We start from the raw sequence: 27,342 nt of genomic DNA, 5'->3' as shown, positions 1-27,342 counted from the left end.
TGGAGGGTCTTTAGTCTGCCTTTGTGTGTGGGGCCATGTGCTTCTCATAAAAGTTCTGGGTCCATCAGTGTGGCCTGCTTCATGGGCATGGGCTGAGTCTGTATAGATATTCACAGTCTTTCCTTTTCCTCTGATGAGGGCCTGCGTCAATCCGATGATTTCAGCTAATTGGGCCGATGCTGGTTGAGGGATGATGGCTGATTGAAGGGTGACATCACGAGGTGAGCTGTTTTTTTTAATAGCTTTTGCTACTGCAGCAACGTATCTGGAGCATGTTGTCTGTTCTACCTCAATGTGGTCAAGTTTAGAAGAGTAGTACATCAAGACCCTCTTGTTTCTGGAATAGGACGGATGAGGTAAATCCTTCCCTTTCAGAAACATCCAAATGGAACTTGTTCTTGTAGTCAGGTGCAGTCAGAGCTGCTGCCGCTGATAGATCTGTTTTCAGGAGTGCTATGGCTGTTGATGCTTCAGCCGTCCAGGCCAGGGGTGCATGGAGGTTCCTTGATCGTAGGATGACCGGTGCTGCCACCCTCTCTGGGCCACACACAATGGTACAACACCTGATAGGTGGGGTCAGGTGCATCATGTCTTCGTCCCAGTCTGCAGTGTAGAGGCAGTCATCAGTTTCTGTTGCGTTGAGTGTGCAATGGATCTCAGCCTGGGGAGTCTTATATGGGTGCAGAGTGTAGATTTGAGCTTTCAGTTGGTTAAACTTAAACTGGATGTGAGGGGTGGAAGGCCCTGTGGGTAGGCATTTTAGCCAGTACACTTCTGGGGTTTCAGACAGTGTGGGCATCTTTTATGGCCAGGGCATGGTGTTCCCTGCCATACCTTGAAACTGTGGTTGGTTGTAATCTTGCTGTTGCTGCTGCATGTGGCTGGGTCCTGGGTGGTTGTATTGTAGAGGAGGGGGTCCTCTTCCTCCTCCTCCTCCTCCTGTGTTCGTGGCTTTGGGTAGTAGTGTTTTCATTGCAGTTGGTGTAGCCATGTAGAGGCTCCTCCATGTAGGCTGGGCATCTGTCCCATCAAAGCGGTCTTCCAAGGCTGGTACTCAACGAAGCGTGGATCAGCTGCTGGGCGTAGGGGAAGTTGGTAGGCCCCTTCCTGCTCCTTTCAGTGCTTGTGTCAAGCCTATGATTTCAGCTAATTGTCTGTGTTTGGAGTAGAGGAGAACTGAATAAGATCGTGGCCTTCTCTCTTTAGGAGGCCCGGTTGAGATCCACCTTCCCTTCCTTGTGGGTAGTTCAGCAGGGACCCACCTGGGCCTTGTAATGCTGTGGGGCTTGAGCAATCGGGCCTTTCTTCACAGACGAGGTGGCCTTCTTGAATCCCCACAGTCATGTTCCCTTTTAGCTGTCCTCCCTGCATCATGAAGACCGGGGCCTGTATGGCTGCTGGTGTGGTGTGGGTTTTAAATGGGTTGTGTGGGAGGTATGCGAATGGATTTTGTGAATAGGGAGGTGGCACTTCAGTCTTCTCTTCCTGTGGCAGTGGCGGGTATAGAGAGAGCGGGGCCGATGGGGTGGTCACGGTGGGCGGTGGTGTGTTGTGGTTGTTGATTGTGCCTTCTCTGACGTCATCTGAGGCCCCAGCAAGCACCCCCATCATATCAGGTTTCTTTTGTGGGCGTGTCCTTTTTGTCTCCTCTATTGCCCATGTCCCTATTCTCAGCTCCGCCTCCGCTCTCTCTCTCTCCTTCGTTCCTTTCTTCTTGAAAAAATGGCTGCTATTCTTTTCTGCCTCACTCTCTTTCCCGTGCCTGACTGCCTCCTCTAATTCTCTTTCCATAGTGCTGAGTTGTTCCCTTGATGGGGCAACTCCACTAATGTAACCTGCCTGGGTCCATCTCAGTCTAATTTCCCCCCATATCGTCTTTATTGATTTATATTCCTGTTTTCCTCCTGCCCTTTCCTGTATTCTCTGATCTAAATATTCATTGAATTTGAGTTTGGGAACGGTAATTGAGGCCATATTGATGATTCCCTATGTCTGGGTCCGATAAAAAAGTATGTAAAACATTTTTTTTTTAAAACAACTAAATGTGCTAACAAGACATTGCACTATGGCCCTCAGCAACTATGTGCACTTAGCCCGTCACTTGGTCGAAACCAGCGATGTATCCCTGGTGCCAACACAGACTTATCTCTTGTGTCTCACCCTCGTGCACACAGAGTTTTGTAGAATTACTGTACTAAAATATCGAAAAGGGATATTCGCGAGATAATTATGCGTCTAGGGTATTTTACTGGAGTAATTTTACAGGTTCACACATTTCTACTGCCTGGCGAAATGTTAGTGTCCCAAACGCCTACTTTTGGGTCAATGTCAATGCATTCAGATGCCTTCTATAATATTTGTCAAATTAATTCTAGGCAACCCCAACAGCACAAAGAGAACAGAAATCAATTCGCTACTCGGCACGGCGGCCGCACATCCCCGCCCCAACTTTTGACTCGGCGGTCAAATTTAGAGCCGGTGGTCAGTATCCCTCGGTCTCATGGAACGGTGAATCAGTGACATTAATCTGGAGAGATCAGGTTTAATTCCTTCACTCCTAGTCCAATTATTTAGCTTATTAACTGATGCACCTAGTGGGATGCCTACTCCACTGGTTCCAGTCTTAAATATACGTCTCGATCAATTAACAAAACATTTCATCATCTCATTCATATTTCATTTCACTGAGTTATCGAATCCCTCACCGTAACACCTAAACGATTGCCACATCGAAAATTGCCAGACTATTTGGACCCGATTAAAACAGTGCATCACATTCCATCAAATTCTGTTATTTTAAACAATATTTCATTTCACTGAGTTATCGAATCCCTCACCGTAACACCTAAACGATTGCCACATCGAAAATTGCCAGACTATTTGGACCCGATTAAAACAGTGCATCACATTCCATCAAATTCTGTTATCAAATCCTTCACCGTAACACCTAGTCGATTTAGATATCAACTATTGCCAGCCTATATGGATTAGATTTTAAACAATATATCACATCATATCACATTCTGTCCTCCAATTCCTCACCATGACACCCAGTAAATTTACATATTAACTGTTGCTGGACTATTTGAATCAGATTTGAACAATATATTTACACAGATATCATTATGCAAATGCCTTTGGTTATCGGAAAAATGTTCATAAATTTAACGGCAATTCATACTCACGCACTCAGTACTTCTGACCATAATTTGGATACTGATTATACTATAATATGCAGAATTCGATTAAACAGGTTCTGCTTACCTTTATAGTGTCGAGCTCTTTGGTCAGTTTCCTGAGGCGAGTTGAATCCCCGATGGCTCCTGTAGACAGGTCGCCCGTCCTTCTAGAATCTGTCGTCAACTTGTCTTTTCTCTCATCAAATCTATGGACCGAATTCATGGGTTTCAACCATCCTCTGCTACCAATTTGTTAATGATTAGTTATTGGAGAAACAAGACCAAGATGAGACTCTGGACAAGGCGAATACGGTATATTAGAGGCCGTTTATTCAAACATAATGATATCTGGCAAACGTGCAGCACGGCTCCTATTCGTCCAACCCTTAGGGAGCTTTCGGAAAAAGAGGAGGTACAACATATTTGGGCAGTTCATTTATACATTGAAATGACGTAGGTAGATTCTGGTAGTTCTGGCTCCTGGTTGGTTGTTCGTAGGTGATAGACAGTCCTCTCCAGCCTGGCGTCAGTATCCCATTGGTTCTCGACAGAGTTCTTTGTCTTTGGAGCCCATCCCAAAGGGTTTTGAGCAGTGTATATTTATGGGTTGTCAGTGTGTTTTATCTTATTCCGCCACCCTGGTGGGGGTTTCCCGTGCAGTTAGTATATTGAGAAACAGAGAGAAGGGGAGGGTATAACACAGAGTACAAGCCAAAATTACATGGTTAAGCCCAGGCAGACAACAGTCAGTGACTGCGTCATTACATGTTTTAATATGTTATTACAACAGTAGCATTGTCAAAGCTGTACAAAAAAGTCTGCAAACACCGGCCACGAACGATGTGTTTACAATGCCGCGTTGGTAATAAAGCATTATTTGCTCGACTTCAACTTCTGGGGTAGCTAGCTAGCTTTAGCTTGGTACCTTGCTAGTGTAACAGTATAACTTTAGACCGTCCCTTCGCCCATACCCGGGCGCGAACCAGGAACCCTCTGCACACATCAAAAGCAAGGGGAACCACTACTTCAAGGTCTCAGAGCAAGTGACGTCACCGATTGAACCGCTATTTAGCGCGCACCACCGCTAACTAGCTAGCCGTTTCACATCCGTTACACCAGCACCAATACAACCAGACTGAAAATAATGACCATTATTTTCATTATTCTTAGCAATGATTTAGGAATCATTGTGAGCAAGTATTAGCTTGGTAAACACTTGTTGTTCGCCTACTGTAATTGAACTTCAGTTCATGGAAATACATAGCTAGCCAGCTACTTAACCCTGTTGCCCAAAGCTAACGTTATAAGCAGCCAGCTAGCTTCTTCTGGCAAATGAGGCAGTGTTGCTAACTCCTCAGTAAGGAAAGTAGCTACTGGCTGTCCTAAAAGTCGCCAGAAGTCGCTAAATGACATAATCACCTAATTTGTATAATCGGCCATGTGCATGTAATTGTGATGGACGCTGTAGGAGAGGCGAATAACGTCGTGGGAGAGACAAAAAGTGAGTAAAAAACACCCTAAATATGTTTAGAACCACAAATGAACTTTCTTCTGTCGATTCTTGCTTTTTTTTTATATCACAATTCCAACCCTCCTCCTTTATCCGGGCTTGGGACAGGCAAAAGTGACCCAAAAGAGACACTATGGTGGAGTTAATTACTTTAAAAAAAAGTATTTATTATTATTATTATTTTCTATTTTAGTTTTCTTAATTTGGTTTGGTTTTTAGCCTTATGGTCCACTTAGGAGCCTAAAAGTCATAGTAAAACAAAACATTTTAACCATAGCATTTTTTTGTTGTTGTATACCATCTACATTAACAATCTATATGAACCAAAAAGAGACAATAGAAAAAACTGTCAATGGCAATGTGAGAAAATTATGGTAACTAGTCCCTAATTCAGGTTTTTAATGTAAGCCAGTGCGGGATCAGCCAGCGGCGGCTTCCCGCATGCGCGATTCATTTGCAGTCTGGACGCGGATGGGTGAACATCTCCTGCTCTGACTACAGCTGGGAGGGACTGCTGTGCGAGGACTGGGCCGCCTGTGAGTGCTTGGGGACTTGGGTGGGGCCCACGGCAGCACCCGCTGCTCGTTGAGAAGAGTAAGAACGATACGTGCTTTCACGCCAGAGTCTCCAAAAGTCTCCAATACCAGAAAAAGTCGCCAGATTTGTCACTAGTCGCTTTTTTGAAAATGTGTCGCTAGAGGGGTTTGAATACTCGCAAAATATAGCGCCTAAGTCGCTAAATTGGCAACACTGGGCTCGACTGACCGTGTCGTGTTGTGAAGCTAGCCACAATAAGGATTAGGCACAATAGTGGAATTTGCCATTTGCCTTCAAAAGTAAAGTACCTATTTGAAAGTGATGCAGAAGGTTACAGTTGGTGGAATCATGCCATATTTAGACTAGATCATGTTAAACCAGGTTGGAATGTGTAGCAATTAAATGGGGTGTCAGTCTACTCAGTGACACCCACAGAACACAACTGTGAAGAGTTTATGCAAATATTAGCGTTGTAGCTCTTATCACAGGACTGTGCCTGTGTGAAATCACCTCCCCAGTCAGCCTATTGTGTTTATTGACATTCATATTGCACTGTACAGCTTTACCTAAGGATTGGGGATCAATTAATTGGGGTCAGTCTACTCAATACCCAATATATTTTTTCCCACCTCACAGTTATCAGACTCTAAAACATCCACGCAGTATTATTTTTCCTCTGGAATAGTGTTCAATACATATAGGTTGACAATAAATGTGGCTCAATTCACAGTTGTTTCGGAGTGCCGGCATTAAGAGCTACGACACTAATGTTCTCTGGGCGTCACTGAGGAGATTGATACCCCATGTCATTGATCCACACTCCATAGGTAAGGCTGTACAGTGAAATAAGTATGACCCCAATGCAATTCTACTGTATAATAAATCCAGTGTGATTTCTAAATGTTTGTCAAATTAACAAATTGTCTTTTGTTGGGGGGGGGGGGGGGGGGGGGTTCATGCATGCATTTCAATAAGTGCAGGTTGTGTGTAGTATGTGTGTGTGTTATTGAAAGTGTGTTAATATTACTTAAATGTATTGGCTAGAATAGATTGACGATGACTGAATGTTAATAATTATATATTGTTATTTGTCTTATTTTTCAGATGAAAAACATCTAGTGCTCATTGGACAGATCACTGGTTCCATGAACCTCTCCAAGGAAACTGTCATCTCAAAGGAGCAAACAAGCAGAAAGGAGACATCAGATGATGTCCTATTTCCTTGATCGCCAGCAGATCTGAAGACTCATAAGTTCTTTAGAGTAATACAACTTGATGTTTTCTGTTATTTTGGGGCTGCAACAGTATTAAAAGTGCTTCCCAAACTGTTTGCGTTGCCCTTCTGCTATAGGACAACACCCATGACGTATTTATTTATTCCAAACATCTGTCAGCACAAAGATTCAAGTCACTACCAGCCATCAGGATTTAAAACTGCTTTCAGAGGGCATAACCACCTCAAACTTGCTTTCAAAATAAACAATTTGCAACAGAAACTGAACGTCTGTTCAGGAAGTCATATCTAGGCTACTTCCCCATTTCACATTACAAAACATTTCCCAATTACTGAACTATGCAATGAACTATGAAATGCACACACACCATTCAAATTATTGTAAAAGTGCCATCATCCATTCTCCCTTCATTTAAGTAGCCTAATCACTCATTTGAATTGACTGTAGAAGTGAAAGCCAAGGAGCCCTTTTGTTGACCTGTCCAATCAGTGATTCAAGGAATGGAGGAGGGATGGATGCACATAAGGAATAAGAATGGGGCTGAAATACCCAATCCTAGTCTTCAAAGAAGAAGATATCAAATCTCATTTTCACATACAGAAAAGTAGATTTGCCCCAGACAAATGACGCAGCCCCCCCCCCCCCCCCCCCCCCCCCCCCCCAGCAGAGAACACCTTAAAGACCTTGAGTCCACGCAGGTAGACCTATTCATTACTGTGAGTATGAACATTCATAGCTGTGGAGACCAAGTCATTCAATGAGTTAATCACAGATGTACACAATGTCACACAGCAATAGGAATAACATTTTTACTATTAAAATGAAATATTCATTTGGCCGTTATTCAGTTTTATTATTCATTTTGAATATATAATACAGTTTATCATAGATTAACACAGGGTTACATACACTGATAGATTATACTGAGATTAACACAGGGGTACATGCAATGTAAGTAATTCTACATTACGATAATAAAAAATACATTTGATTTGTAACACGCTTTTCAAAAACTCAAACTCAAAAAACAAACAACGAACCGTGGCAATAGAGGTGTTACATGCACTAACTCAAAACAATATCCCACAAAACACAGTGGGGAAATGGCTGCCTAAATATGATCCCCAATCAGAGACAACGATAAACAGCTTCCTCTGATTGTGAACCATACCAGGTCAACATAGAAATAAACAACCTAGACTAGAACACCCCCCCACCTAGTCACACCCCGACCGAACCAAAATAGAGAATAAAAATGCTCTCTATGGTCAGGGCGTGACAGAACCAGAGGTCTACAATTTGTGGAGGTCTACAATTTGTTTTCTGAGGTCTTGTCTGATTTTCTCATGATGTCAAGCAGAGGCACTGAGTTTGAAGGTAGGCCTTGAAATACGTCCAGAGGTACACCTCCAATTGACTCAAATTATGTCAAGTAGCCTATCAGAATCTTCTAAAGCCATGACATCATTTTCTGGAATTTTCCAAGCTGTTTAAAGGCACAGTCAACTTAGTGTATGTAAACTTCTGACCCACCGGAATTGTGATACAGTGAGTTAAAAGTGAAATAATCTGTCTGTAAACAATTGTTGGAAAAATTACTTGTGTAATGCACAAAGTAGATGTCCTAACCGACTTTCCAAAACTATAGTTTGTTAACAAGAAATTTGTGGAGTGGTTGAAAAACAAGTATTAACGACTCCAACCTAAGTACATGTAAACTTCCGACTTCAACTGTATCTCTGGAGGTAGCTCATCTGACCCAACCACCCCCCAGGACACAAGGGCCTACATAAGAGGTTAGTTATTCAAATTAATGATATATATATGATATATGATATACAGTGGGTCAAAAAAGTATTTAGTCAGCCACCAATTGTGCAAGTTCTCCCACTTAAAAAGATGAGAGAGGCCTGTAAATCTTCATCATAGGTACACTTCAACTATGACAGACAAAATGAGGAAAGAAAATCCAGAAAATCACATTGTAGGATTTTTAATGAATTTATTTGCAAATTATGATGGAAAATAAGTATTTGGTCACCTACAAACAACCAAGATTTCTGGCTCTCACAGACCTGTAACTTCTTCTTTAAGAAGAAGAAGCTCCTCTGTCCTCCATTCGTTACCTGTATTAATGGCACCTGTTTGAACTTGTTATCAGTATAAAAGACACCTGTCCACAACCTCAAACAGTCACACTCCAAACTCCACTATGGCCAAGACCAAAGAGCTGTCAAAGGACACCAGAAACAAAATTGTAGACCTGCACCAGGCTGGGAAGACTGAATCTGCAATAGGTAAGCAGCTTGGTTTGAAGAAATCAACTGTGGGAGCAATTATTAGGAAATGGAAGACATACAAGACCACTGATAATCTCCCTCGATCTGGGGCTCACGCAAGATCTCACCCTGTGGTGTCAAAATGATCACAAGAACGGTGAGCAAAAATCCCAGAACCACACGGGGGGACCTAGTGAATGACCTGCAGAGAGCTGGGACCAAAGTAACAAAGCCTACCATCAGTAACACACTACGCCGCCAGGGACTCAAATCCTGCAGTGCCAGACGTGTCCCCCTGCTTAAGCCAGTACATGTCCAGGCCCGTCTGAAGGTTGCTAGAGAGCATTTGGATGATCCAGAAGAAGATTGGGAGAATGTCATATGGTCAGATGAAACCAAAATATAACTTTTTGGTAAAAACTCAAGTCGCTGTGTTTGGAGGACAAAGCATGCTGAGTTGCATCCAAAGAACACCATACCTACTGTGAAGCATGAGGGTGGAAACATCATGCTTTGGGGCTGTTTTTCTGCAAAGGGACCAGGACGACAGATCCGTGTAAAGGAAAGAATGAATGGAGCCATGTATCGTGAGATTTTGAGTGAAAACCTCCTTCCATCAGCAAGGGCATTGAAGATTAAACATGGCTGGGTCTTTCAGCATGACAATGATCCCAAACACACCGCCCGGGCAATGAAGGAGTGGCTTCGTAAGAAGCATTTCAAGGTCCTGGAGTGGCCTAGCCAGTCTCCAGATCTCAACCCCATAGAAAATCTTTGGAGGGAGTTGAAAGTCCTTGTTGCCCAGCAACAGCCCCAAAACATCACTGCTCTACAGGAGATCTGCATGGAGGAATGGGCCAAAATACCAGCAACAGTGTGTGAAAACCTTGTGAAGACTTACAGAAAACGTTTGACCTCTGTTATTGCCAACAAAGGGTATTTAACAAATTATTGAGATAAACTTTTGTTGTTGACCAAATACTTATTTTCCACCATAATTTGCAAATACATTCATTAAAAATCCTACAATGTGGTTTTCTGGATTTTCTTTCTCATTTTGTCTGTCATAGTTGAAGTGTACCTATGATGAAGATTACAGGCCTCTCTCATCTTTTTAAGTGGGAGAACTTGCACAATTGGTGGCTGACTAAATACTTTTTTGCCCCACTGTATGTACATTCATCCTTTTGCCAGTGTTACCTCAGTGATGCCCACCCATCCATCTTAGACATGACTTGGCACACTGATTTTCTTGTAGCGGTACAATTCTTTGTAATTGACTGCTGTTACTTTATCAGATTCTTAGTTGTCCTTCAGACATCACAATCTATTTGAAGGTGACTCAGAATTATATATTAGAAAAATTGTGATGTGGCCTGCACACTGTTGTAAAAACTAAATTCAAATTAGGTGGAGCACTTTTCTGGGTAAAGTTATAATTTAACTGTCTAATCTTCTTCATCTTCTACCAGTTCTGATGGTGTAATCTGTCTGGTGGAGCCTTCTGCCATAACAGACCTCCATGCATTTGTAAGTACTTGTCACGTTCTGACCTTTATTTCCTTTGATTTGTCTTTGTTTAGTATGGTCAGGGCGTGAGTTGGGGTGGGCAGTCTATGTGTGTTTTTCTATGTTTTTCCATTTCTATGTTTAGCCTGGTATGGTTCTCAATCAGAGGCAGCTGTTTATCGTTGTCCCTGATTGAGAACCATATTTAGGTAGCCTGGGTTTCACTGTTGGTTTGTGGGTGTTTGTTTCCGTGTGAAGTGTTTGTCGCCACACGGTACTGGTTTGGTTATGTCACGTATCTGTTTATTGTTTTTGTATTTCATCGTGTTCAGTGCTTTTCTTATTAAAATCGTCATGAACACTTACCACGCCGCATCTTGGTCCGATCCTTACTCCTCTTCAGACGAAGAGGAGGAAATCTGCCGTTACAGTACTCTTGATACTCCACAGATTTTTCATAGTGGGTTAGTGTAGAACACCAAAATTGTTCATTTTCATTACAGAAGGATGATTAAGACACCTTGTCAGCTGCTACAGAGAGGGAGGATACAGAGAGGCCTATTGAGGTTTACACCTTAAAAATATCATCTAACAGTTGATGATAGTGTTTTATCATAAAACTTGCAAATTCTGTTTCTCTAACAAAGCAATGCTGGAAATTACAATGAGGAAGAGGGTCCATCCACCTCCACAGCACAACTTACCTCAGTAAGATGTTGTTCAGTATTGACTAACAATGAAACTAAGTAGACGTGGCACAGTGAAATTCTTAGGGCCAATAACCGAAAGGTTGCTAGATCGAATCTCCGAGCTAACAAGGTAAAAATCTGTCGTTCTGTCCCTGAACAAGGCAATTAACCCACTGTTCCTAGGCCGTCATTGTAAATAAGTTGTTCTTAACTGACTTGCCTAGTTAAATAACGTTAACTGTTGAGTAGGACATTGTTCTCCTCTAATTGTGGCAATGTTGAGGAGAATCACACATGCCACAATAATGTCACATGCCTTTTCTGGGGTGACCCTGAGCCTACGAAGACACTGGAACCGGGCATTGAGCATCCCAATGGTCATCTCTACCCTGGCTCATGTCCTGCAGTGAGCCAAGTTATAACGTTGCTGTGGGCCGGGCTCAGGATCAGGGTAAGGGGTCAGCAAATAGGGCTGGCGGGTACTCTCTGTCACCGAGCAGGTAACCATCGAACTCTCCTATGAGAATACGAGGATACAGTTTACATTTTCAGTTGCAATAGGAGGAAAAAAAATATTGATGAAGTAGGATATATATAGCTATATATATATATATATATATATATATATATATAAACTCACAATGACAAATCTAGCGCTCAGTGTACACTCACAAAAAAATCTTGCACAGACATAATCTCCTTCATTTACTGAAGGATCTGTGATAGGAATATGAGTGGCATCTATGCAGCCAATCACACCCGGAAACCCTAAAATATATCAAACTGACTGAGTAGTGCTTCAAGTCTCAAAGCTTCATACTAAATAAATAAATAGTTGCTTAGACTGATACCTGCAATTTTGTGGAATTCTTATTTGATGGTCTGTGACTTGGGAACACCACAAAAGTGTACAGTAAACGTTTCAGTGCTAGAGTCACATTTCTGACAGCCCGACAGACGGTTGCATTGAAATATTCTCACTGCCACCGATATAGAAAACTCCCGTTGGCAAAACAAACAACAAAGTGCAAAACAAAGAAATGTTTCCGAACTGAGAGCATGTCAACGATATGAGGGCTGAGAATATTGTTCAGATGATTGATCGATTGTGCAGAAAAATGGAAATGCTGAAATATAATCATCAGGGAATGATTAAACATCCAAGGATGGTCTGATCGCCCTCTCCCGACAGAGATTTCTGCAGAGTATTTGTGCTTCAAAATCAACTGGCTCTTCAAGAAAAGGACACGCCATGTCTGACACCTCTTTCAGTCTGCAGGCTTCAGCTAACGGGGAGGAGAAACTGCCAGCGAGCAGGTTAGCTTCACGGAGTATGTTGCCATAATAACTGACTCAAGAGTTAAATTGAACTGGCTTTGAAAAACCGAAAACCGAGTTTCCTTGAACTCTGAGTCAACTAACATTGAGTTTTCAGTAAACCCGCTTTCTGAAACAGGCCCTGGTTTCCCCAATTTATTCCCTTCTCATGTTTTAACGTTTATAGGTAGTATTTCCGGCGAAACACCCCCGCAATCAGGTTCAGCAATAATCTTTCAACTTCCAACTTCTCAGTTATGGTTTTCATATCGTCGAGGGGCGGGGGCAGGTGCTTTCCAAACGGGTCACGTAGCATTACTGTAGGACCACACCCACGACATATTTATTCCAAAACATGTGTCAGCACAGACTCAAGTCACTGCCTGCCATCAGGATTAAAACTGCTTTCAGAGGGCATAACCCACAAACTTGCTTTCACAAGAGACATTCTGCTAACCAGTGTTTCTCTTTCTTTGTTTATGTTCCTGCATAGCCAAACATCCCTGGCTGTGATGTGTTCAGTATGAGCACACTAAAACAAAACAATTTGCCCATGAAAAATTACATCTGTTTTTGTAGGGAAAGTTCAGGGAGGCATATCTAGGCTAAAATTCAAATTTTACATTAGTCCTTTACTGCAGGTAGTCTAGTGGTTAGAGTGTTAGGCCAGTAACCAAATGGGTGCTGGATTGAATCCCAGAGCTGCAAGGTAAAAATGTGTTTTTCTGCAACCCTAAACAAGGCAGTTAACCCACTGTTCCCAGTTAACCCACTGTAGGCCGTCATTGTATTAATAATTTGTTCTTGCCTAGTTAAATAAAGGATAATTTAAAATATATATTTTCTAAATTACAAAACATTTTCCAGTTACTGAACTACACTATGGAAAGGGACACAGGTGTACACACATACCATTCAAATTATTTTAAAACTACCATCATCCCAACTCCCTTAATTTAAGTAACCTAATCACTGATTGGAACTGACTGTACAAGTGAATGTCAAGGAGCCCCTAGTTTCTTCATATAGCATTTAGAAACTATTAAAATATGGTATTGTAGCGACATTTATTTTGTTCCACATCAAATCAATTTTAGTTGGAGCAGCAGAGAACACCTTAAAGGGGCAATCTGCAATTGGTACTTCCATTTTTTTGAAGTTTTTATTAATGATATTTACTCATTGACTCTTGAAGAATATAACTTAAATGCCTCATGAGTTTAATTCAACTGTCCTACATAATCCTAACCCCAAATTTATTTATTTCTGTTTGTTAACCATGTCATTGTAAACAAGATCATGGTTGGTCAGGTCTTTCATCCATAACTCTTGTCTATTAATTTGATAGTGGTTAGATTTATCCAGCCCCATTTCTAATCTTATTTCCAAAACAGTGGCAGTGTGACCGCTTTGTTACTGTTTAAAGTGTACACAGTTAGGCCTATATGTAGTTATATGTGAGTATGAACATTCATATCTCTGGAAACCAAGTCATTCAATTAATCACAGATTGACACAATGTCACACAGCAATATGAATAAGAGCTTTACCTCAAATATTTAAGGAATATGAAATACAGTTGACCATAGATTAACACACAGGGTCACATAGAATGTAAAAAATGCTACTTGTTTTAAAACCCAAGGTGCTACAATACAAACTAATCTAAGCAATAAGTAGTCAATGCTACAGCTCAAAGACTACAGAGATCTGTAATACACTGAAATAACAAGGTAAGACGTACAGAAGGGTGTCTAGGAAAGGTTTTGGCCTTTCTAGGGAGTTTTTCCTAGCCACCGTGCTTCTACACCTGCATTGCTTGCTGTTTGGGGTTTTAGGCTGGGTTTCTGTACAGCACTTTGAGATATCAGCTGATGTACGAAGGGCTATATAAATAAATTTGATTTGATTTGATCAACTGTTAAAACATGGAATAGTAGTGAAATGTTTTTGTTCCCATTTGAAATAGATTGAAGTTGGACCAGCAGAGAACACCTTAAATGCCTTGAGTCCACACAGGTAGACCTATTCATTACTGTGAGTATGAACATCCATAGGCATAGAAACCAAGGGCACGATTCAATGCAAATGGCAGAAGTTCAGCATTACAGCGTGATTGAAATTTTAAAATGTAAATGTAATATTTCAGTTTTAATACATTTGCAAAAATGGCACAGAACTGAAAAAGCGTGTGCGAGCAAGGAGGCCTACAAACCTGACTCAGTTACACCAGCTCTGTAAAACAAATTAAAGGTAACTTCTGACCCACTGGGAATGTGATGAAATAAATAAATAATTCTCTCTATTATTCTGACATTTCACATTCTTAAAATAAAGTGGTGATCCTAACTGACCTAAGACAGTGATTTTTACTAGGATTAGATGTCAGGAATTGTGAAAAACTGAGTTTAAAGGTGTATGTAAACATATGACTTCAACTGTAAGTAATCTACACAAATCTATAACTACATTTATAACATGAAGAATGTACATCTTCATATTTACAACATCCCTTTCCTTTGCAGTGGAGACAGTCACAACGTCACTCAGTTCTACATTGTAGAATAATAGTGAAGACATCAACTATGACATAACACATATGGAATCATGCAGTAACCAAAACAAGTGTTAAACAAATCAAAATAGATTTTATATTTTATATTCTTCAAAGTAGCCACCTTGATGACAGCTTTGCACACTCTTGGCATTCTCTCAACCAGCTTCACCTGGAATGCTTTTCCAACAGTCTTGAAGGAGTTGGATATATGCTGAGCACTTGTTGGCTGCTTTTCCTTCCCTCTGTGGTCCAACTTATCCCAAACCATCTCAATTGGGTTGAGGTCGGGTGATTGTGGAGGCCAGGTCATCTGATGCAGCACTCCATCACTCTCCTTATTGGTCAAATAGCCATTACACAGCCTGGTGTGTTGGGTCATTGTCCTGTTGAAAAATACATGACTGTCCCACTAAGCGCAAACCAGATGGGGTGGCGTATCGCTGCAGAATGCTATGGTAGCCATGCTGGTTAGGTGTGCCTTTAATTCTAAATAAAATCACTGACAGTGTCACCAGCAAAGCACCCCAGACCATCACACCTCCTCCTCCATGCTTCACATTGGGAACTACACATGCAGAGATCACCCGTTCACCTACTCTGCGTCTCACACAAGCATGGCGGTTGGAACCAAAAATCTCAAATTTGGACTCATCAGACCAAAGGACAGAGTTCCACCGGACTAATGTCCATTGCTCGTGTTTCTTGGCCCAAGCAAGTCTCTTCTTATTATTGGTATCCTTCTTATTATTGGTATCCTGTTACTTGAACTCTGTGAAGCATGTATTTGGGCAGCAATTTCTGAGGCTGGTAACTGTAATGAGCTTATCCTCTGCAGCTCCCAAGTCTGGGTCTTCCTTTCCTGTGGCGATCCTCATGAGAGCCAGTTTCATCATAAGGCTTGATGGTTTTTGCGAATGCACTTGAAGAAATGTTCCGTATTGACTGACCTTCATGTTTTAAAGTAATGATGGACTGTCGTTTCTCTTTGCTTATTTGAGCTGTTCTTGGTATAATGTGGTCTTGGCCTTTTACCAAATGGGGCTATCTTCTGTATACCACCCCTACCTTGTCACAACACAACTGATTGGTTCAAACACATTAAGAAGGAAAGAAATTCCACAAATTAACTTTTAACAAGGCATCATGTCTAAGATGGATGGGTGGGCATCACTGAGGTAACACTGGCAAAAGGATGAATGGACATACAGTGGGGCAAAAAAGTAGTTAGTCAGCCACCAATTGTGCAAGTTCTCCCACTTAAAAAGATGAGAGAGGCTTGTAATTTTCATCATAGGTACACTTCAACTATGACAAACAAAATGAGAAAAAAATCCAGAAAATCACATTGTAGGATTTTTAATTTATTTATTTGCAAATTATGGTGGAAAATAAGTATTTGGTCAATAACAAAAGTTTATCTCAATACTTTGTTATATACCCTTTGTTGGCAATGACAGAGGTCAAACGTTTTCTGTAAGTCTTCACAAGGTTTTCACACACTTTTGCTGTTATTTTCCATGGTCTTCCGGGCCTTTTGGTGTACCTGGTGTTCTTTTTAAGAATGTACCAAATAGTTGATTTGTTCACACCTAATGGTTTTGCTATCTCGCTGATGGGTTTGTTCAGCCTAATGATGTCTTGCTTCACTGGCAGTGGCAGCTCCTTGGACTTCATATTGAGGGTTAACAGCAACATATACCAAATGCAGATGCCACACTTCAAATCAACTCTTGACCTTTTATCTGCTTACTTGTAAATTAACTAATGAGGGAATAACACACACCTGGCCATGGAACAGCTGAGCAGCCAATTGTCCAATTACTTTTGGTCCCTTAAAAAGGGTGGGACCACATATAAAAAGTGCTGTAATTCCTACACTGTTCACCTGATTTGGATGTAAATACCCTCAAATTAAAGCTGAAAGTCTGCAATTTCATTGTTTAATTTCAACTTCAATATGCTGTGGTAGACAGCTAAAAATGTTGTCACTGAATGTGAAGAGAACTGGGGTTGAGTCCCTGTCAGTATGCTGTCCGAATTCACGACAGCATTCTGCTGTGTAGTAGCAACTATTAACAACCCCCATTAACAACCCCCAGCTACCCACATACACTATATATATGACTATGTGACCACCCCTTCAAATTAGAGTCAATGCATATGGAGGAAGTTCAGCATTACGGCGTGATTGAAATGTGAAAGGCAATGTTCCCTGCTTTAGTGGAGACTACATTCATGGTAAATGCTGAATAATTTGGCTCAATGGGAAATGACCTTTACATTTCTATAGCTCAATCTGAACCGCTTCAGTGATGCAGATTGAATAGCGCCCCAAGTCATTCAATGAGTTAATCACAGATGGCATTAGGAATAACAACTTTACAATGAGTTAATCACAGATGGCATTAGGAATAACAACTTTACAATGAGTTAATCACAGATGGCATTAGGAATAACAACTTTACTATGAGTTAATCACAGATGGCATTAGGAATAACAACTTTACTATGAGTTAATCACAGATGGCAATAACAACTTTACTATGAAAATGAAATACTACTTGAAATAGAACTTAAATGAATTTGAATATTATTCATTTTTATTATTAACTTGAAATATACAGTTTATCATAGATTTAACATACAATGTGAGTAATTGTACATTACTGTAATAAAAATACATTTGATTTGTAACATGCTTTTCAAAAACCCATGGTGCTACAATAAAAATCCAAGCAATTAGAACAACACACAAGACAATCCAGACATCAAATACACTGAAATATTTGTTTATTTAACTAGGCAAGTCAATAAAGAACAAATGTATTTACAATGACGGCCTACCCCGGCCAAACCCAGACGACGCTGGGCCAATTGTGCGCCGCCCTATGGGACTCCCAATCACGGCCGTATGTAATACAGCCTGGATTCGAACCAGGGACATTAAGTAACCCCTCTTGCATTGAGATGCAGTACCTTAAACCGCTGCACTAGCAGTCTGGTAAAATGCACAGCAGAGTTACTAAGAAGACAATAAGTTTGTTGAGTTAAAGAAGCTTACTACTATAGTCAATATGTATAGACATGATGGATATAACACGATGTCATTATAAAATGGCTTTTTACTGAGCTAACAGAACACACAGTCCACTGACACGCAACAGAAACAACCAACATCAAACCATATTTACATGACCTATAACGCCAACTTACTGACAGATTGACAAGTCATCCTTCCAACCAGGAGTAACAGTCAGTCCATATACTACAGTGTAATAAGGTGAAGAAAAGTAATAACAAACTGAATGACCAGTTTATTTTGCCATTTTCTTGTTGGGGGGAGGGGGGTGTTACAGGTACAATGATCAAAAATATTGGTACAGGATTCAAACAAGAAAACTAAAAAGTGGACCTCAACCTCTCATCCCATTTATCCAACCACCCACCCCTCCCCCCTAATTAACAGTCTGATGGCCTGGAGATAAAAGCTGTCCTGTCTCTCTGTCCCGGCTTTGATGCACCTGTACTGTCTCCTTCTACATGGTAGCGAGGTGAACAGGTCGTGGCTCGGGTGGCTGAGATCCTTGATCATCTTCTTGGCCTTCCTGTGACACCGGGTGCTGTAGGTGTCCTGGAGGGCAGGCAGTGTGCCCCCGGTGACGTGTTTGTTGAGGTTATTTTCCTGGCACCACTTTGCCAGGGTTCTCTGATTCAAGGAGCGATCATTGTCGATTTAGAAGCATTTAATATTTATATTGAAGCACTTTGAAATTAATTTTGTAACTGTCCCAGAAGCATTTAACTGCAGCGCACTCCCACAACCAAGGATTTTGAGTTGAGGCCATTCCTTCACTGAATCTGTGAGCTGTCAATCATTTAACCTGGGAAATAAAGAAGGGAAGTGGATCTAAGTCCTCATACAGCAGCTTAGACATATAGGGGTCGTATTCACTAGACACCAAAGAGAAGAACACTGAACAAAACGGGCAGGAACTACCTGAACTTGTCCAATAAGAAACTAGCATGTGTTGCAAAATGTTTTGCTACAGTTTGCACAAATGAATACGATCAGGGTGTCTGGATGTCTACAATGGCTAATGGCTAATTGTTCACTATATTACTGTGTTCATAAAACTGTGATCTTAAAAAAAACTCACCGCAGTGTCTCCAGTGTAGAGGGGATCCTCTTGTACAGAAGAGAGCAGCTTTACTCCAGAGACTCCTGGAGCATTTCCACTCAGGTCCAGCTCCTTCAGGTGGGAGGGGTTTGACCTCAGAGCTGAAGCCAGAGAAGCACAGCCTTCCTCTGTGATGCTGCAGCCTGACAGCCTGTGGAAAGTGAGGCAGAAAAGTTACACAGTATAAAATATTACAGAAACTGTCAGTTTAGCATCTAAAGATGATACAATTAATGATAAAAACTGACAAATTGTCATATATTATGACATCAGAGACCAAGTCCCAATTATGACATCAGAGACCAAGGTTGGAATTTAATCCAAGTTTTGAGCAGAGTTTTGTGGAAATCGCATTCACTCTAAATGTAGCGCATGTCGATCGGACATAAATGGGCTTTGAAAGTCACACTGTCAGTTGTCCAGTGCACTGCCTTGGATTAAATCCAGGACCAGTGAAATGTAAGTTAAACTCTGTGAGGGTTAGCCTTACCTCAGTGTCTCCAATTTACTTTGTGGATTCTCAAGTCCAGCACAGATGAATCTCACTCCTGAATCCTGGAGTTCATTTCCTCCCAGGTCTAGCTCTCTCAAACTTGAGGTGTTTGAGCTGAGAGTTGAAGCCAGCACCTCACAAGATTTCTCAGTTAGGTTGCAATCATTCAACCTGGAGAGATGATGCGGCTTAGTAACCCACACAAATCTATAACTACATTTACAACATGAAGAATATACATCTTCATATCTCCAACACCCACTTCACTTTGCAGTGGAGACAGTCACAAAGTCACTCACTTCAATGTCTCCAGTTTACAGTGTGGATCCTCCAGTCCAGCAGAGAGCAGCTTCACTCCTGAATCCTGGAGTTTATTGCCACTCATGTCCAGCACTCTCAGACAGCATGAGTTTGATTTGAGAACAGAAGCCAGTGCCTCAAAGCTTTTCTTGGTGAGTTTACATTCGTTCAGCCTGTGGAAAACATAGCTGCATCTTAAGATACCCAGGTGCCCACAAATAAATGCCCCGTTTGGGACTGAATTATCAGCCTAACTAGTCATTCAAACTGATGTTCATTATTATGTTACATTAGCATGCTGTTTGGAAATCAATTTGACTAAGCACTTACAGGGCTGTTGTAGAGGATCTGACAACTGGGAGAAGTTTGAGAAGAGCCGCATCTGATCTGATGTATTTCTTCAGGTCAAACACATCCAGCTTCTCGGAGGTCAGCAACATGAAGACCAGAGCTGACCACTGTCCAGATGAGAGTTTAGATTTTGAGAGACTTCCTGATCTCAGGTAGCTTTGGATCTCCTCCACTAGAGAATGATCATTCAGTTCATTCAGACAGTGGAACAGATTGATACACCTCTCCAGGGGGAGGTTCTTCCTGATCTTCTCCTTGATGTACTTGACTGTTTCCTTGTTGCTCTGTGAGCTGCTTCCTGTTGGTGTCAGTAGGCCTTGTAGGAGATGCTGATTGGACTCATGTGAAAGGCCTAGAAGGAAGCGGAGGAAAAGGTCCAGATGGCCATTTTCAAACTGCAAGGCCTTGTCCACTGCATCTTCATATAGACTGTTTTTGTTGCGGAGGGATCTCTCTTTAGCCATCAGATTGTTGTTGTTGTTAGTGAACATGAGGAACACATATAGTGCAGCCAGAAACTCCTGGATACTCAGATGTACAAAGCAGTACACCTTCATCTGGTTAAGCCCAGACTCTTCTCTGAAGATCTGAGTGCACACTCCAGAGTACACAGACGCATCCTTGATGTCAATGCCACACTCTCTCAGGTCTTCCTCATAGAATATCAGATGGCCTTTTTCTAGCTGTTGAAAAGCCAGCTTTCCCAGTGCCTGAATCATCTCTTTACCCCAGTGAGAATCGTTGGCATGCTTTACAGGATATTTCTGACTCCTCAGCTTTGACTGGAAGATCATGAGGTGAGCGTACATTTGAGTCAGATTCTTGGGGATCTCTCGACTCTCTGCTTCAACCAATAGTCTCTCTAGGACACTGGCTGAAATCCAACAGAACACAGGAATGTGGCACATGATGTGGAGGCTCCTTGATGTCTTTATGTGTGAGATGATTCTGCTGGCCAGGTCCTCCTCACCGATTCTCTTCCTGAAGTACTCCTCCTTCTGTAGGTCATTGAACCCTCGTACCTCTGTCACCTGGTCAACACACTCAGGAGGGATCTGATTGGCTGCTGCAGGTCGGGTGGTTATCCAGATATGAGCAGAGGGAAGCAGATTCCCTTCGATGAGGTTTGTCAGCAGAACATCCACTGAAGTTGACTCTGTGACATCACAGCAGATCTTATTATTCTGGAAGTCCAGAGGAAGGCGACATTCATCCAGACCATCAAAAACAAACACAATATTTTTATTTTCTGAGATTTCTGATTGTTTTGTTTCTATAAAGGAGTGATGAAGTAGTTCCATCATACTTAGATTTTTATCTCTCATCAAGTTCAGATCCCGAAAAGGAAGTGGAAAGATGATCTGGATGTCTTGATTTGCTTTTCCTTCAGCCCAGTCCAACATGAACTTCAGCACAGACACTGTTTTTCCAATGCCAGCAACTCCCCTTGTCAGTACTGTTCTGATAAGCTTGTCTTGTCCAGGTAAGGGTTTGAAGATGTCATTGAGTTGGATTGATGTCTCGTGTTCTACTTGACAACTGCATGCTGTCTCAATCTGTCTCACCTCATTCTGATTATTGACCTCTCCACTTCCACCTTGTGTGATGTAGAGCTCTGTGTAGATGTTGTTAAGAGGTGTCGTTTTTCCTTGATCTTCAATGCCCTCAAATAAAGAACATGTCCTATTCTTCAAGTAGGGTTTAATTTTCTCCTGGACTTCTGTTGGGTACCTATAGGTGGAAAAGAAAGATACATGTTCCTTGTTGAAATGAATTAAATTGATTTGGGTAAACATTTATAATATAACTAAACTCTAATCTGGATGTGATCAATGATGAAACAGTACAGAGTTTGACATTCTATAGTTTGGTAGGCTATGTGAAGATTATGGGACAACATTTGGTGCATTTTACTGGGAGACAACGCTATCTGCATCTCCTGATAGCTACACTAAACCTTGGGTCTCACTATTATGAACTCAGCAAAAAAAGAAATGTCCTCTCACTGTCAACTGCGTTAATTTTCTTATTTTCAGCTAATTTAACATGTGTAAATATGTGTATGAACATAACAAGATTCAACAACTGAGACATAAACTGAACAAGTTCCACAGACATGTGACTAACAGAAATGGAATAATGTGTCCCTGAACAAAGGGGGGTCAAAATCAAAAGTAACAGGCAGTATCTGGTGTGGCCACCAGCTGCATTAAGTAATGCAGGGCATCTCCTCCTCATGGAATGCACCAGATTTGCCAGTTCTTGCTGTAAGATGTTACCGCACTATCCCACCAAGGCACCTGCAAGTTCCTGGACATTTCTGGGGGGGAATGGCCCTAGTCCTCACCCTCCGATCCAACAGGTCCCAGACGTGCTCAATGGGATAGAGATCCGGGCTCTTCGCTGGCCATGGCAGAACACTGACATTCCTGTCTTGCAGGAAATCACACACAGAACGAGCAGTATATTTGGTGGCATTGTCACGCTGGAGGGTCATGTCAGGATGAGCCTGCAGGAAGGGAGGAGGAGGATGTCTTCCCTGTAACGCACAGTGTTGAGATTGCCTGAAATGACAACAAGCTCAGTCCAATGATGCTGTGACACACCGCCCCAGACCATGATGGACCCTCCACCTCCAAATCGATCCCGCTCCAGAGTACAGGCCTCGGTGTAACGCTCATTCCTTCGACGATAAACGCAAATCTGACCATCACCCCTGATTCGACAAAACAGCACCTCGTCAATGAAGAGCACTTTTTGCCAGTTCTGTCTGGTCCAGCGACGGTGGGTTTGTGCCCATAGGCGACGTTGTTGCCGGTGATGTCTGGTGAGGACCTGCCTTACAACAGGCCTACAAGCCCTCAGTCCAGCCTCTCTCAGCCTATTGCGGACAATCTGAGCACTTATGGAGGGATTGTGCGTTCCTGGTGTAACTCGGGCAGTTGTTGTTGCCATCCTGTACCTGTCCCGCAGGTGTGATATTCGGATGTATCGATCCTGTGCAGGTGTTGTTACAAGTGGTCTGCCACTGCGAGGACGATCAGCTGTCATTCCTATCTCCCTGTAGCGCTGTCTTAGGCTCCTCACAGTACGGACATTGCCATTTATTGCCCCGGTCACATCTGCAGTCCTCATGCCTCCTTGCAACATGCCTAAGGCACGTTCACGCAGATAGCAGAGACCCTGGGCATCTTTTTTTTGGTGTCTTTCAGAGTCAGTAGAAAGGCCTCTTTAGTGTCGTAAGTTTTCATAACTGTGACCTTAATTGCCTACCGTCTGTAAGCTGTTAGTGTCTTAACGACCGTTCCACAGGTGCATGTTCATTAATTGTTTATGGTTCATTGAACAAGCATGGGAAACAGTGTTTAAACCCTTTACAATGAAGATCTGTGAAGTTATTTGGATTTTTACTAATTATCTTTGAAAGACAGGGTCCTGAAAAAGGGACGTTTCTTATTTTGCTGAGTTTAGTAATCATGCCATTTTATTCACATTTCTAGTATGTCAGACTGAATGATGTTGTCCTGTAGACAAGGGATCTAATGACAAGCAAAATTAGGCTTCCTAAATGATGAATTGGAGCCTAGTATCTGGAAATTCACAGAGTAAAAAGGTACCAGATGTCAGACACATGACTGGTGAATAAAATGTATTGAAAACCGGTAGGATGCTGTGCAAACTGTTATAACTCACACTCTGTCATCAGTAGGGACTCTGGGTTGGTGATCCATTGACTGGTCATTCTCCTCAGAGATACTGCTGGGTAGAAATGAGCACAGAGAGCAATAACATCAGTCTTCATCTATACAGAAGATGGTAAATAAAAGGAAAAGCCATCATCAAACACCATGTTATGTCTCAGTTCACCTTTTCCCAGCGGATAATTCTCCATCACTGAAGAAAATAGGATGTCCCATAGACTGGTCACTCTTCATGGAGACACAGCTAGGTACAGGTGAGACTGGTCGGTCTGTCTTGGCCCTGTCAAAAGAAAATAATTAACTTTCACTCCGAAAATAAAACCGTCAAGCTAGTGTGGGATTAGATAAACAACAAAATGGCTACCCCGCCACTTGTTTTGGTAAATAAATGAGGCTAGGGAAATGTAAGCCCACTCAAATTCGTAGGACTGATAGTCCGTGGAAGTATAGCTTTAACCATGTTTGAAGCTATACTTTGTCATTTACAATTACACTGTTTATAAACTACTGAGTAAAACAAGTTTATATCTTAATTTTTGATTAGGTAAGACAGTTGTTGAAAGCTAAAATGGGGCATTTCTAAGTTTTATTTTTAAGAATTAATGGCTAGATATTAATTTATAAGTCCAAGAGAGAGAATTTATTTGAAGGTCTCGTTTTTTTCGGGGGGTTTTTTCAGATTTTTTTTTTAGATTTTTTTTTTCAGAGTTTTTTTTCTGATTTTTTTCGGGGGGTTTTTTTCAGATTTTTTTCAGGGGTTTTTTTCTGCGTTTTTTTCAGGGGTTTTTTTTCAGTTTTTTTTTTCGTTTTTTTTTCAGTTTTTTTTTTCGGATTTTTTTTTCTGAGTTTTTTTGGGGGTTTTTTTTCTGAGTTTTTTTTCTGAGTTTTTTCGTTTAAAAAAAAAAAAAAAATTCGAGGTTTTTTTTCGGGTTTTTTTTCAGAGTTTTTTCGGATTTTTTTTTCAGATTTTTTTTTCAGATTTTTTTTCTGAATTTTTTTTCTGAATTTTTTCCCGATTTTTTTTTCGGAGTTTTTAAAAAAAAAAAATCTGATTTTTATTTTCTGATTTTTATTTTTTTTCGTTTTTTTTTTTTTTCGGATTTCTTTTTTAAAAAAAAATTCTGGTTTTTTTTTCTGATTTTTTTTCTTCTGATTTAAAAAAAAAAAAAAAAATCGGGGTTTTTTTGGGGATTTTTTTTCGGGGGTTTTTTTCGGGTTTTTTTTCAGAGTTTTTTTTCCATTTTTTTTTCGGATTTTTTTCAGGATTTTTTTTTTGAATTTTTTTTCAGAGTTTTTTTCGGATTTTTTTCGGAGTTTTTTTCAGGTTTTTTTTTCGGTTTTTTTTCGGGGTTTTTTCGGATTTTTTTTCGGATTTTTTTCGTTTTTAAAAAAAAAAAATATTCGGGTTTTTTTTCGGGGTTTTTTTCAGAGTTTTTTCAGATTTTTTTTTCAGAGTTTTTTTTCTGATTTTTTTTCTGAATTTTTTTCTGATTTTTTTTTCAGATTTGTTTTCGTTTTTTTTTTCTATTGTTATCAGTCTAAATGCACATAACAACTAGGTATAGGTTAGTGATATAGTAAATTTGTCTCCAGCAAATTGCCTGATCGACTTGATCTTTTGCATAAAATAAAGACAAATCACAGCAATACTGGATTGTATGATTGTAAAAACTAACTCTCAGCTCCTGCACTTACCTATTTGATGATCTTACCTCTTAAGTTCCCTGTCAGTGTCCTGTTCTGTAGGAAAACTCCTTTTATGGGACAACGCTCCCTCACTCCCTGAGAAACTAATTCCAGAAGCAGTGACTTCTTCTTCAGTCTTTTCACAGATACTAGGAGGAGTGCTTCTATCTTCCTTCTCCCCAGAGAGACTCATTTTGACCACTTATACACTGGACAAAAAAAAACAAAATATTTTTTTTACAACACTTGCAGCATAATGGTACATTCATTTTAAGCTAAACGGAAATAGAATTGAGACAGTTGAAGCTATCATTGGTGTAACCCAGCTTGCATCCTTCCTTAAGTAAAAAAAAACGACTTCTAACCTGAAACCAGGAAATGTAGAAAAAAAAGTCCCTATTTTAACATTGAGGTCAGATTATATACCACTATAAATTAATAGAACAAAAACATGATGTGCTAGAAGTTTGTGTGGTTGATTTTAGAGTTGAGAGCACCAGGGATACATAGCATACATGTGGATAAGTGGCGCATTTTCAACTCCTGAGCATTAACCCATGAAGTAAACTCAGCAAAAAAAGAAACATCCCTTTTTCAGGACCCTGTCTTTCAAAGATAATTAGTAAAAATCCAAATAACTTCACAGATCTTCATTAGAAAGGGCTTAAACACTGTTTCCCATGCTTGTTCAATGAACCATAAACAATTAAATGAACATCCACCTGTGGAACGGTCATTAAGACATTAACAGCTTACAGACGGTAGGCAGTTAAGGTCACAGTTATGAAAACTTAGGACACTAAAGGAGGCCTTTCTACTGACTCTGAAAAACACCAAAAGAAAGATTCCCAGGGTCCCTGCTCATCTGCGTGAACGTGCCTTAGGCATGCTGCAAGGAGGCATGAGGACTGCAGATGTGGCCAGGGCAATAAATTGCAATGTCCGTACTGTGAGACGCCGAAGACAGCGCTACAGGGAGACCGGACAGACAGCTGATCGTCCTCGCAGAGGCAGACCACGTGTAACAACACCTGCACAGGATCGGTACATCCGAACATCACACCTGCGGGACAGGTACAGGATGGCCACAACTGCCCGTGTTACACCAGGAACCCACAATCCCTCCATCAGTGCTCAGACTGTCCGCAATAGGCTGAGAGAGGCTGTACTGAGGGCTTGTAGGCCTGTTGTAAGGCAGGTCCTCACCAGACATCACCGACAACAACGTCACATGGGCACAAACCCACCGTCGCTGGACCAGACAGGACTGGCAATAAGTGCTCTTCACTGACAAGTTGCGGTTTTGTCTCACCAGGGGTGGTGGTCGGATTTGCGTTTATCGTCGAAGGAATGAGCGTTACACCGAGGCCTGTACTCTGGAGCGGGATCGAGGTGGAGGGTCCGTCATGGTCTGGGGCGGTGTGTCACAGCATCATCGGACTGAGCTCGTCATTGCAAGCAACGCTGTGCATTACAGGGAAGACATCCTCCTCCCTCATGTGGTACCCTTCCTGCAGGCTCATCCTGACAATACCCTCCAGCGTGACAATGTGATATAGAATTTTGTAATCAATGTTCATAAATTTCAATTATCTTAATCGGTCTGCAACCCAGAGTGTGTAAAGTTCTGGTTTAAATGAAACAGACAGAATTCCCAGCTCACAATTGGTCAAATCCAAGATTATTTGCGAGAGCTCTCCCATGCATACACAAAGACATTCCTTTTATACCATTCTCTTAACCTACGCACATACATACACACTAACATTTGGATTCTCTCTTTTTCTCCTGGAGTCTCGCCACAGTTTACCACTCAGCTGAT

General features: G+C 41.3%; 1 protein-coding gene across 1 annotated transcript; it reads right to left on the bottom strand.

Annotated features, from left to right (window-relative positions):
- Positions 1-17,389: 17,389 nt before the first annotated feature.
- Positions 17,390-26,569, bottom strand: LOC139394638 (NLR family CARD domain-containing protein 3-like). The gene is made up of 8 exons (XM_071142742.1): positions 25,547-26,569; positions 24,001-24,114; positions 23,827-23,892; positions 20,113-21,864; positions 19,782-19,955; positions 19,480-19,653; positions 18,969-19,140; positions 17,390-18,692 (listed from the first exon to the last, which is right to left on the bottom strand). Exons 1-8 carry the CDS (start codon positions 25,711-25,713, stop codon positions 18,684-18,686), a joined length of 2,628 nt encoding a protein of 875 aa, XP_070998843.1. The 5' UTR covers positions 25,714-26,569; the 3' UTR covers positions 17,390-18,683.
- Between the last annotated feature and the right edge of the window lie 773 nt (positions 26,570-27,342).

The sequence above is a fragment of the Oncorhynchus clarkii genome, unplaced genomic scaffold, assembly GCF_045791955.1.
Source record: "Oncorhynchus clarkii lewisi isolate Uvic-CL-2024 unplaced genomic scaffold, UVic_Ocla_1.0 unplaced_contig_1137_pilon_pilon, whole genome shotgun sequence".
Taxonomy (NCBI): Eukaryota; Metazoa; Chordata; class Actinopteri; order Salmoniformes; family Salmonidae; genus Oncorhynchus; species Oncorhynchus clarkii.
The sequence above is the reverse complement of the archived record's forward strand: the minus strand, read 5'-3'. Positions and strand labels throughout refer to the sequence as shown.

Bases quoted from the DNA above. Each gene is read 5' to 3' on its own strand.
- LOC139394638 (XM_071142742.1), bottom strand. From the start codon at position 25,713: ATGAGTCTCTCTGGGGAGAAGGAAGATAGAAGCACTCCTCCTAGTATC. The intron at 24,115-25,546 runs GTAAGATCATCA...TTCTTTTGACAG, and splicing joins ACTGACAGGGAACTTAAGAG to GGCCAAGACAGACCGACCAG. The intron at 23,893-24,000 runs GTGAACTGAGAC...ATTTCTACCCAG, and splicing joins GAATTATCCGCTGGGAAAAG to CAGTATCTCTGAGGAGAATG.